Genomic DNA, 12,409 nt, shown 5'->3' on the forward strand with positions numbered 1-12,409 from the left:
TTGTAGTTTGATACAGTCTGCTATGAATCGTATCACAAGAAACAGCTTAAGATCGTCCGCATAAAGTAGTCTGCATCCTGGTGGTGTGATAAAGCAGACATCATTGAAAAACAAGAAAAGAGAAAGAGAAAAGCAGAGGCCCGAGATTGCTTCCTTGTGGTACACCTGATGAGCTGACGAAGCTAAATGATTCGTGGTTTCCAATCTTCACAGAAAGAAAACGGTTAATCAGGTATGATCTGAGCCACTTTACGAAGCTTTAAGAGGCTCCCAATCTAGCATTTTTAGCACCAGAATAGAGAGATCGACTCGGTCAAATGCGGCTTTAATAACTGTGTACGTGATATCAACTTGAGCACCATCTTCCATATGTTAAATGCAGTGTGATGTGCTAAATTAGTGGTTGTCGATCTACCTGGCAAGAAGCCATGTTGGTCGGTGAGATATAGGACGCAGCCTCGTGTAACATTATTTTTCCTATTAGTAGGTATTTCGAACAGCTTGGAGGCAGCGCACAGGGATGTTATACCTCGGTAGTTGGCAATGTTCTGCTTATCGCCTTTTTTGAAAACCGGAAACATAGTAGCTTTTTTTCCAACATGCATCCTCCAACTTACTCCAAATAACAGCAGTAATTATTTGCTACAAAACTTCGTCACCCTATTAATAGGTAACATCGCAAACATGATCGTATGTATGTTTCTTACATAGATAAACGGGTTTTCGTATTCAACGATCTACTCAAATATGTTAAGGGATGATTCAAATATGATGTCCACCAAATTTCTGCTTTTTAAACCCCCCTCCCCCTCTGTCCGATTGTGTCACAAAACTCAACCTCCCCCCCCCCCCCCCTTTGGGGTTCACACAAACTAAAAATAAAAATGAAAAGCGTGTTGAAAGTAAAAAGTGGTTTATAAAACTAGCTTAACCTTTTAAGAGTTAGTTTATGATTTTAAAAAATATAGAAAATAACAATTAATAACAAATAATAATTGCGAACAGAGGCTCTAACAACATTCAATTGCAAATTGTTACAAATCAAATGAAGAAATAAAGCTTAGGTTTCAATTGAAGTAGCACGGCTCCGCTTAAAAACAAGCTTCAATCTGCGTCGGCGAAGCAGGTTTCACTACATCGTGACGAAAGCTTTTAGAGTTCATTGTACTTTTGTATCCAATATTTAGTGAAAAGCTAGAAATTTTGATTGCAAATGAACTGAAATTGATTTACATATATCCTTCAATGTAACGCGTGGTCTATCTAGTTAACATTGACAAATTGTGCCTGACTTTCAAGCGCCGTCAGCTGGAACAATAAGTTCGAAAATCGAAATAAATCAATGAGTGATGAATGACTGAAATAAATCAATGAGTGATGAATGACTGAGAAACATATTTTTGCTGCATTTTGATGAAAATGCAATTTTCGACGGATGTCACATTTGCCTAGACCCCCTACCGCCCCCCCCCCTTTGTCGCAACCTGTCACAAAATTGACAGCCCCCTCCCCCCCCATAAGCAATGGACGTCATTATTGAATGAACCCTAAAGCATAGTCAGCATGTTGTTCTGGTGGTATTAAAATGTCAAACACATATTTCATTAGTCATATCCTCGACCAAAAAAGATTCACATGCGGCTTTGAGGTCTAAAAGGGAAGGTTATTTAGAGACGGCTTTATCCGTTTGAAGATTAAGATTAAAAGAATTTTAGAAATCAACAGGTAAAAGCTTGCTTCATCAACGACTAGTTTGCCCCACAACTATTGCCACTCTGGAAACTCGTTCAGCAATCTTTTTTTTTCGCAATAGCAATCTTCTTCGTGAGAAATGGTTTCAAACTATTCATTTCTTTATAGATAGACAATGAATCGTGCTGCTGCATATTATTAACCTTTCCGTTCTGTTGGATGATTTGCTTTGCCGTTCAAGTTTGGATCGAACAAACCGCCATGGGATGGATATTTTGTACCTACGACATAGTGGAAAATTGATTAGTCACGTCTGAACTCACTGGCACTACTCGAGGGCGAAGTCAATGTGGAAAAGCTAGGCGCTTCACTATAGAGTTGAATCCGTGCTGATAATCAAGTAATTCCATAGACCAATGTAATTTATCACAGAATCAGACGTGCATCAGTAATTCATTTCACATTCAAGATGAAAGATTTATTAGAGAAGACGAAGGTGGGCGTTTTTCTTCCTGTCATTGAACCGACACTTTAAAAAAACCTATTCGAAGATTGTTTATTGTTCGGAAAAAATAAACTTGAAGCAGATCTTCTTGTTCATATACGCCATATGTACAGTAACAGAACAATACCGATTTTTCAACCTATTGTCTTTTAAAATCGAACATAATCAAACATGCAATGCCACCTAATCACTAGCAATATCTAATTGTTATCCGTCATAATTTGAACTAAGAAAAATCCAGTGTTTTGTTAGCAACTACACGCCGTGTCATCAATGTATAATAAATATAGTTTCATTTAAAATTAATATGATATGGACAATTCAATTAAAAAATCAGCGTGAACACATTTTATTCACGCTCTGGCAGCATTCATCGTTTTTGAGAGGCAAGCGTACTAAATTTCTACGTGCGCAATTCTCCCTGCTCGCATGTACAGCACAGAATTGGCCACAGTTCGAGGCCTGTCATATTAATCTTGGTCATCATTGAATTTCCGCTCTCCTCTGAAGCACACCGGCTGGATTGTCGGATATGTACTCAAACGGTCCAAACGGAGGGATTCCTATGTATTTGCATAAATTCCACATTTGATCAGTTGCAACCAATTTTCTTTATGGCCCTTTTCGAATCGTGAAAACTATGTGTTTTGATCAATATTGCATCTTTTCAATATATCCTACTACTCGGGATTAGCTGTAACGAATATTTTTCTCATGATTCTTTTTTTACTTTCATGTTTGTCACAGATAATCGGCACCGAACTAGTGCGAGCGCACGTGAAAAAACTGGATGCACAGCCACTGAAGGTGTACAACACCACAATCCCGTATTGGGTGGTGGAAGCATACAAATCAATTGGCATATTCGGATTCGGGGCCGCATGTAGCCAGCTACTAACCGACGTAGGAAAGTATACCATTGGCCGATTGCGACCACATTTCCTTTACGTAAGTATATGCTTTTACTCACGAATACGTACGCAGGGTAAGGGAGCGTATTTTCAGCCTATTAAACGATGCCTTCTATTTTTTCGGCCTAAGCCTAGATCTAGTGTAACAACAGGTGGTTTTTTGAGAAACTAGTTATTAAAGCTGTGTATCGGCAAACTGTTTATTTAAAGGAAAATAGGCCGAATTTAGAAGCAGGCTGAAAATACCGTCCCGTACCCTGCTAAAATTGTTTTGAGAGTATTTTCATTTACTCGATAAAATCATCTACGATCATTTCGACTGATCGCTAGTTCAGCTGATAGATACAATCAACGAATGGTCCAACTCTTATTTGATTTTCGATCGAGCGATGGGTACACGGAATTGCAATTATTGGGACATAAAGTACGCCGAAAATGAAGTGGGGTTTAGTTCCAGATGGAATTCAAAGGAACTGGGGGTAAAATGAACACCCTTAGCAATTTCGCCATTTTCTCCCCCAGGAACCAACCAAATGCTAAACGCACTATATGAATTGAAAGCTGGATTCATATTCCACATCTATACCTATAAAGAAGGATTTCTGTCTGTCTGTCTGTCTGTCTGTCTGTCTGTCTGTCTGTCTGTCTGTCTGTCTGTCTGTCTGTCTGTCTGTCTGTCTGTCTGTCTGTCTGTCTGTCTGTCTGTCTGTCTGTCTGTCTGTCTGTCTGTCTGTCTGTCTGTCTGTCTGTCTGTCTGTCTGTCTGTCTGTCTGTCTGTCTGTCTGTCTGTCTGTCTGTCTGTCTGTCTGTCTGTCTGTCTGTCTGTCTGTCTGTCTGTCTGTCTGTCTGTCTGTCTGTCTGTCTGTCTGTCTGTCTGTCTGTCTGTCTGTCTGTCTGTCTGTCTGTCTGTCTGTCTGTCTGTCTGTCTGTCTGTCTGTCTGTCTGTCTGTCTGTCTGTCTGTCTGTCTGTCTGTCTGTCTGTCTGTCTGTCTGTCTGTCTGTCTGTCTGTCTGTCTGTCTGTCTGTCTGTCTGTCTGTCTGTCTGTCTGTCTGTCTGTCTGTCTGTCTGTCTGTCTGTCTGTCTGTCTGTCTGTCTGTCTGTCTGTCTGTCTGTCTGTCTGTCTGTCTGTCTGTCTGTCTGTCTGTCTGTCTGTCTGTCTGTCTGTCTGTCTGTCTGTCTGTCTGTCTGTCTGTCTGTCTGTCTGTCTGTCTGTCTGTCTGTCTGTCTGTCTGTCTGTCTGTCTGTCTGTCTGTCTGTCTGTCTGTCTGTCTGTCTGTCTGTCTGTCTGTCTGTCTGTCTGTCTGTCTGTCTGTCTGTCTGTCTGTCTGTCTGTCTGTCTGTCTGTCTGTCTGTCTGTCTGTCTGTCTGTCTGTCTGTCTGTCTGTCTGTCTGTCTGTCTGTCTGTCTGTCTGTCTGTCTGTCTGTCTGTCTGTCTGTCTGTCTGTCTGTCTGTCTGTCTGTCTGTCTGTCTGTCTGTCTGTCTGTCTGTCTGTCTGTCTGTCTGTCTGTCTGTCTGTCTGTCTGTCTGTCTGTCTGTCTGTCTGTCTGTCTGTCTGTCTGTCTGTCTGTCTGTCTGTCTGTCTGTCTGTCTGTCTGTCTGTCTGTCTGTCTGTCTGTCTGTCTGTCTGTCTGTCTGTCTGTCTGTCTGTCTGTCTGTCTGTCTGTCTGTCTGTCTGTCTGTCTGTCTGTCTGTCTGTCTGTCTGTCTGTCTGTCTGTCTGTCTGTCTGTCTGTCTGTCTGTCTGTCTGTCTGTCTGTCTGTCTGTCTGTCTGTCTGTCTGTCTGTCTGTCTGTCTGTCTGTCTGTCTGTCTGTCTGTCTGTCTGTCTGTCTGTCTGTCTGTCTGTCTGTCTGTCTGTCTGTCTGTCTGTCTGTCTGTCTGTCTGTCTGTCTGTCTGTCTGTCTGTCTGTCTGTCTGTCTGTCTGTCTGTCTGTCTGTCTGTCTGTCTGTCTGTCTGTCTGTCTGTCTGTCTGTCTGTCTGTCTGTCTGTCTGTCTGTCTGTCTGTCTGTCTGTCTGTCTGTCTGTCTGTCTGTCTGTCTGTCTGTCTGTCTGTCTGTCTGTCTGTCTGTCTGTCTGTCTGTCTGTCTGTCTGTCTGTCTGTCTGTCTGTCTGTCTGTCTGTCTGTCTGTCTGTCTGTCTGTCTGTCTGTCTGTCTGTCTGTCTGTCTGTCTGTCTGTCTGTCTGTCTGTCTGTCTGTCTGTCTGTCTGTCTGTCTGTCTGTCTGTCTGTCTGTCTGTCTGTCTGTCTGTCTGTCTGTCTGTCTGTCTGTCTGTCTGTCTGTCTGTCTGTCTGTCTGTCTGTCTGTCTGTCTGTCTGTCTGTCTGTCTGTCTGTCTGTCTGTCTGTCTGTCTGTCTGTCTGTCTGTCTGTCTGTCTGTCTGTCTGTCTGTCTGTCTGTCTGTCTGTCTGTCTGTCTGTCTGTCTGTCTGTCTGTCTGTCTGTCTGTCTGTCTGTCTGTCTGTCTGTCTGTCTGTCTGTCTGTCTGTCTGTCTGTCTGTCTGTCTGTCTGTCTGTCTGTCTGTCTGTCTGTCTGTCTGTCTGTCTGTCTGTCTGTCTGTCTGTCTGTCTGTCTGTCTGTCTGTCTGTCTGTCTGTCTGTCTGTCTGTCTGTCTGTCTGTCTGTCTGTCTGTCTGTCTGTCTGTCTGTCTGTCTGTCTGTCTGTCTGTCTGTCTGTCTGTCTGTCTGTCTGTCTGTCTGTCTGTCTGTCTGTCTGTCTGTCTGTCTGTCTGTCTGTCTGTCTGTCTGTCTGTCTGTCTGTCTGTCTGTCTGTCTGTCTGTCTGTCTGTCTGTCTGTCTGTCTGTCTGTCTGTCTGTCTGTCTGTCTGTCTGTCTGTCTGTCTGTCTGTCTGTCTGTCTGTCTGTCTGTCTGTCTGTCTGTCTGTCTGTCTGTCTGTCTGTCTGTCTGTCTGTCTGTCTGTCTGTCTGTCTGTCTGTCTGTCTGTCTGTCTGTCTGTCTGTCTGTCTGTCTGTCTGTCTGTCTGTCTGTCTGTCTGTCTGTCCGTCCGTCCGTCCGTCCGTATGTTCCTTATAGAATCGAAAACTACTGAACCAATCGGCATGAAAATATTCATGTAGAGGTTTTTTGGGGCCAGGAAAGGTTTTCGTGATGGTTAGAAACCCCTCCCCCCACTAAGAGGGGGGCTCCCATACAAATGAAACACAAATTTCTGCATAACTCGACAACTAATCAAGCAAATAGAACAAAATTTGGCATGTGGGTGTTTTCGATGACAAGAATTTATTCTATGGTAAATTGAGACCCCTCCCCTCTTTATTAGGGGAATTATAACTCCTCTGCTCTTTAAAAGGGGGGGCTTCCATACAAATTTCCTCATAACTCGAGAACTAATCAAGCAAATGGAACCAAATTTGGCATGTGAAGGTTTTCGAGGGCAAGAATATTTTCTATAGTAACTTAGGACCCCTCCCCACTTTAAGAGGGGGGCTCCTGTACCAAAGAAACACAATTTTCCTCATAACTCGAGAAGTAATTAAGCAAATGGAACCAAATTTGGCATGTGGGTGTTTTTGGAGACAAAATTTTTTTCCATGATAAATTGGGACCCCTCCCCGTTTTAGGAGGGGGGATCCTATACACATGAAATACAAATTTCCTCATAACTGAAGAACTAATCAAGCAAATGGAACAAAATTTGGCATGTGAAAGTTTTCGAGGGCAAGAATATTTTCTATGGTAAATAAGGACCCCTCCTCACTTTAAGAGGGGGGGCTCCTATACAAACGAAATACAAATTTCCTCATAACTCGAGAACTAATCAAGCAAATGGAACCAAATTTGGCACGTGAGTGTTTTTGGAGACAAAATTTTTTTTCTATGATGAATTGGGACCCCTTCCCACGTTAGGAAGGGGGGCTCTTATACAAATGAAATGCAAATTTCCTCATAACTCGAGAATTAATCAAGCAAATGTAACCAAATTTGGCGTGTGAAAGTTTTCTAGGGCATGAATATTTTCCATTGTTGTATTAGAACCCCTCCCCACTTTAAGAGAGGGGGCTCCTATACAAACGAAATACAAATTTCCTCATAACTCGAGAACTAATCAAGCAAATGGAACCAAATTTGGCACGTGGGTGTTTTTGGAGACAAAATTTTTTTCTATGATGAATTGGGACCCCCACCCACTTTAGGAGGGGGGGCTCCTTTACAAATGAAATTCAAATTTCCTCATAACTCGAGAACTAATCAAGCAAATAGAACCAAAACTGGCATGTGGAGGTTTCTGGAGGCAAAAATATTTACTATGGTGAATTAGGACCCCTCTCAACTCTAAGAGGGGGTGCTTCTACACAAGTGAAATACAAATTTCCTCATAATTCGAGAACTAATCAAGCAAATGAAGCAAAACTAAGAACCATATTTGGCATGTGGGTGTTTTTGGAGGCAACCATTTTTTCTATGATGAATTAGGACCCCTTACCTTTTTAAGAGGGGGGGCTCTCATACAAACGAAATACAAATTTCCTCATAACTCTAGAACTAATCAAGCAAATGGAACCAAATTTATCATGTGGGTGTTTTTGTAGGCAAGAATATTTTCTATGGTATATTTTCTATGGATTTCCCCACTTTAAGAGGGGGGGGGGGGCTCCTATACAAATGAAAAACAAATTTCCTCATAACTCGAGAACTAATCAAGCAAATGGAACCAAATTTGACATGTAAGTGGTTTTGGACGCAAGATTTTTTTCTATGGTGAATTGAGACCCCTCTCTTCTTTAGAAAGCGAGTTATGGCCCATCTCCCCTTTAAGAGGGTGGGCTTCCATACAAATGAAATGCAAATTTCCTCTTATCTCGAGAACTAACCAATCAAATGGAACCACATTTGGCATGTGGGAGTTTTAGATGGCAGAAATTTTTTCTATGGTGAATTACGACCCCTTCCCCTTTTAAGAGGGGAGCTCCCATACAAATGAAATTCAAATTTCCTTATAACTTGAGAACTAATCAAGCAAATGGAACCAAATTTGGCATGTGGGAGATTTTGGAGTCTTGAATTTATTTTACGATAGTTAGAGACCTCTCACCCCTGTGGTAGGGGGATATGGACTCTCAAACAAATAAAACAGAAATTTTTGCGAAACTCAAAAACTAATCGAACTCGAGAAATTCGAGACTCTTCCATAAAACATTAGTCAATACAAGACCACAAAAACTATCTATAGTAACACTAGATCATTCAGGACGAGACGGTCGCGAGTGTTGCCGGTGACCCGCCGTCGGAAGCGCCGCCCACTGGGGGGCTTGCAAAACTCGAGATTGTGACAAAGATCATCCGAGATTCATGATTTATGTACAACACAGGTTAATTTGTGGCAATACGAAGTTTGTCGGGTCAGCTAGTAGCAATATAAAAAGACGTTTGAAAAAGACCGATTTGTCAAGAAAATTTCTTTTTTTCGAAACCATCACATTCGAGTCTGATTTTTTTCGTGTGGGTAAAATGAACATGCAGTGAGGGCAAAATGAACATGTCATAGAAAACTACAGTTTACATACAGTTTGGATAAATTAAACATTATTTTACATTATCATTGTTCTACATAAGCCGTAGATATTCAACAGTGCTGTTGGAATTAAAATGGGACTCCACAAAGTTAACATAATGTATCTTCGCCACGTTCATACAATGCTTGACTTTTAACTCGCATGATTTTCCAGCACTCGGTCATTTTCCGTCATTTTTCGAGAGACTCGATCATTTTTATTGCTTGAATTGTAATAATTTCGTGGCTGCTGATAAATGGAAAATAAAATATCATTATACACGCTGTTCATTTTGCCCCCATAGTGAGGTGTTCATTTTACCCCCAAAACACCAGATGTTTTCAAATGTTTATTATAAACAAAGAGTTGATAAAAATATTTAGAATTTTCGACAGATCCGCAGGATAGTGATAAGCAAAAAACACTAAATGACACATTAGTCGAAATTTAATTTGTTTCGCCAAAATAGCTTGTTTACTGTTTTTTCACATTGGAAAGGTTATGATCACCACATTTTGTTTCCAACTGCTTGAAATACTTCTAGGAGAAGATACCTATTGATCTGGAACAGATTCTAATCGGTTTACTGGGAATTTGGCTGCCTGTTCATTTTACCCCCCCCCCCCCCTGTTCATTTTACCCACAGTTCCCCTACGAGATAGAGTCTTCAGGTATAACCGTTTTAACAACAATCGTTACACCTTATTAGTAATAAAAATAGTTTTTGAGTGATTTTTTTCTATATTTCAGGTCTGCATACCTCTAATGCCTGGCAATACGACTTGCGAAGACAAAATAAACCAACGCCGTTATATCACTGACTTCAAATGCACAAGTGAGCTGTCTAGCCCTCGCATGCTGAAAGAGATGCGACTGTCCTTCCCTAGTGGACATTCCAGTTTTTCCATGTATACTCTAGTCTTTTGTGCCGTAAGAAACCATTTATCTCTTTTTATAATTCTACGTAAATATTTTAATTTTGTTGTTCTTTCCAGATCTACCTTCAGTCGCGAATGAACTGGCGGGGTTCAAAACTCCTGAAGCACTTTATCCAATATCTCCTTATTCTTCTAGCCTGGTACACTTGTCTTAGTCGCATCTCGGATTACAAACATCACTGGTCAGATGTGCTTGCGGGTGGTGTCCTCGGATCAACGGTTGCCATTGTCGTTTCAAATTATTGCACAGATCTATTCAATGCCCGCAGGAAAACTATGTCCGATCTACCGCAAACACGCTATGAACTTAGCCCAAACCATGCAACTTCCAACGGAAACCAACAGTCCTAGGAACACATTCCTTTCATGAGTGTGTGTTTGATTAAAAATCACTAAAATAAGTTCCTTTCACGTAGAGGAAAGAATCGACTACTATATTTATTATATGGTAATAAATTTAATTTATTTCACAGCTTTGAAAACTGGAACGAATCACTGAAAATTTTCCAGATAGAATTATTTATCAGAAATAAGGCAGTTATATTAATTTAAGAGTTAGTGCTGCATTTAGTAAGATACATTATAAAGCTAAATTAAGGAAACAGTACCCATTTAAAAAGAGTGAGAGAGCTAGCGATTAATAGTTGGTATTTTTGTTAGAGACATATGTATCAACCGTTCGAGAAGATTGTATTTTTCTACTTAGAAATATATTTTGTATATGAGTAGAATTCGTAATATTTATTCAATACTATGCCGTTCCTAACGCGTTATGGCTAAAAATCTGCACCATAATTTATCCAATTCAACGTGTTTTAACGTCTAATTTGCAATAGCTTACAAATCCAATCATTGCGTAAAATGGGATCGAAGCAGCAACACCTTCGCGAGCGTATTTTTAGCATGGCAATAGAAAATATTTTTTTTATTTTAATGTGGTTTTAACCAGTTGATCATTCACCACCAATCGAAAATAGAATAGACAATAGAAAAAGAGAAAACGTCTCCAGAAGAACGACTTATTTCATCTTAAACACTCTTAAAATAAAAAGCAGAGTGCAATATAGGATAAATGACGCTGCAAAGCAGTCAGATGCTTCCTTCAGCAGGAATGATTGATAAGCAGTTAACCTTTACGTCCCCGACATCAAAAATGAATGTACTTTCAGTTACACTTTTGGCTCTATCTCCACTGATTTTCAATCGATTTTTATAAAACTAGTCTAAAGAACCACATTAGATAGGTCTTTAATAAAAAAAAATATGCTGGTAAATTATGGTTCCATTTTCCAGGAGATATTTCGGATCGCGATGGGATTTTTTTGACGTCATAAGTAGCAGATCTTGCTGTGAAGCTGGGAACGTCACATTCTTGCTGGTTTAGTAACAACTCCGGAGTCCCTCAAGGTAGTATCTTGGGGGCTTTACTGTTTTCGTTGTTTATCAACGATGTTACAAAGTTATTACTTCGTGGCACACGATTGTTGTATGCCGATGACACAAAAATCTACCAGGTTATTCAAAGCTACGATGATTGCTTCAGACTTCAAGCGTTAATTGTTTTGTTCGCTGAATGGTGCCACCGCAACTTTTTGACATTAAGCATCGCCAAATGCACTGCCATAAGCTTTCACCGCAAAAAACAGCCTTTGTCCCTACTACACAAGGAAGTTGTCACGGATCTGTGTGTTATTCTGGATGCTCATGCTCAATTGACATTCTGACAACATTACTCCATGATCATTAACAAGGCAACTTGGCTTAATTTTGAGAATTGGAAAAGAATTTGAGGATCATGGAACCTTGCTGACCCTCTATTGCTCGCTGGTACGCTCAATTCTGGAGTCTACCTGCGTTATTTGCGATCCGTATTACGACATCTGGGTGAAACGTATTGAATGTATTTAAAAACGTTTTATTCACCGTATTTGCCGCACGCTGCCATGGAGAAATCCCGAGAGCTTACCACCGTATAATGACCTCTGCATTCTTTTTGGAATAAAACCCCTCGAACTGCGACGCAAGGATATAATACCTCAAATGGCCAACAATATCTTAACCGGTAGATAGGATTGTCCCAGCATCCTCGCTATGCTACAAATACATTGTCCTCTGTACCCGCAACGTCATTTACGTCTTCTACGGGTAAACGTTCATCGCACGAATTATGGTCAACACGAACCCATCCGTCGTCTTGCTTTGGCATATAATGAAAATGACGGTAATTTTGATTTTTAGTGTTTGTCTGCTGCTGTTTTCTGTTCATTCAAATCATTGTAAAGTGTGCTTAGTTGTTAAGTGTTATATTAATGTGACTATGTGCATGAAAAGATGCTGGGTTTTTGCGCCGCTTTGAAAACTGCAAAGTGCATTTTCAAGGTGGCTTTTCCCAGCCATATTCTCTATTTATTAAGACTATGTAAGTCGGATGAAATTATAAATAAATAACAAATAATATGATAAAGTAAAGGTTAACGAAACCGGACTTCTAAAAGTCCGTAAAGGGTAAAAGCCATGGCGGGTAACCGTCAGCAGTGGAGATCTCTGATTTCATCCCTTTGTTTTGGCGGACCGGCGGACGTGGACACATAAGTAAGTAAGTAAGTAAGTAAAGTGAAATATAGCGCACAAAGAAATGTTGCACCACCATTCATCGCCATAGTGAACATAAACAAATAACGTGGTCGACAGTTGTCGTTGAGTTGTGTTTCCGGCTAATTTTCGTAATTTCAATCCAATAGTTGATATAAACCAATAACGTGATCGAGCGCCGTCGTTGTGTTTAGCGTCAATTTTCTCCAGTATTTGACACAATTTAATAACGTGGTCGGCATTCGTCATCATCTGTAGTG

At 40.6% G+C, this 12,409-nt stretch overlaps 1 protein-coding gene across 13 annotated transcripts in view; it reads left to right on the forward strand.

The window, feature by feature from the left end:
• LOC128738429 (putative phosphatidate phosphatase) overlaps positions 1-10,277 on the forward strand; it is a 33,457-nt gene extending 23,180 nt beyond the window's left edge. For all 13 annotated transcript variants that reach the window (XM_053833542.1, XM_053833539.1, XM_053833541.1 and 10 more), the window contains 3 exons: positions 2,945-3,145; positions 9,370-9,549; positions 9,615-10,277. In XM_053833542.1, the coding sequence (XP_053689517.1) occupies positions 2,945-3,145; positions 9,370-9,549; positions 9,615-9,908 (675 nt within the window). In that variant the 3' untranslated portion in view covers positions 9,909-10,277. The remainder of the gene's footprint in view (positions 1-2,944; positions 3,146-9,369; positions 9,550-9,614) is intronic.
• The last annotated feature ends 2,132 nt before the right edge of the window (positions 10,278-12,409 follow it).

The sequence above is a fragment of the Sabethes cyaneus genome, chromosome 2 (genome assembly GCF_943734655.1).
Source record: "Sabethes cyaneus chromosome 2, idSabCyanKW18_F2, whole genome shotgun sequence".
Lineage (NCBI taxonomy): Eukaryota > Metazoa > Arthropoda > Insecta > Diptera > Culicidae > Sabethes > Sabethes cyaneus.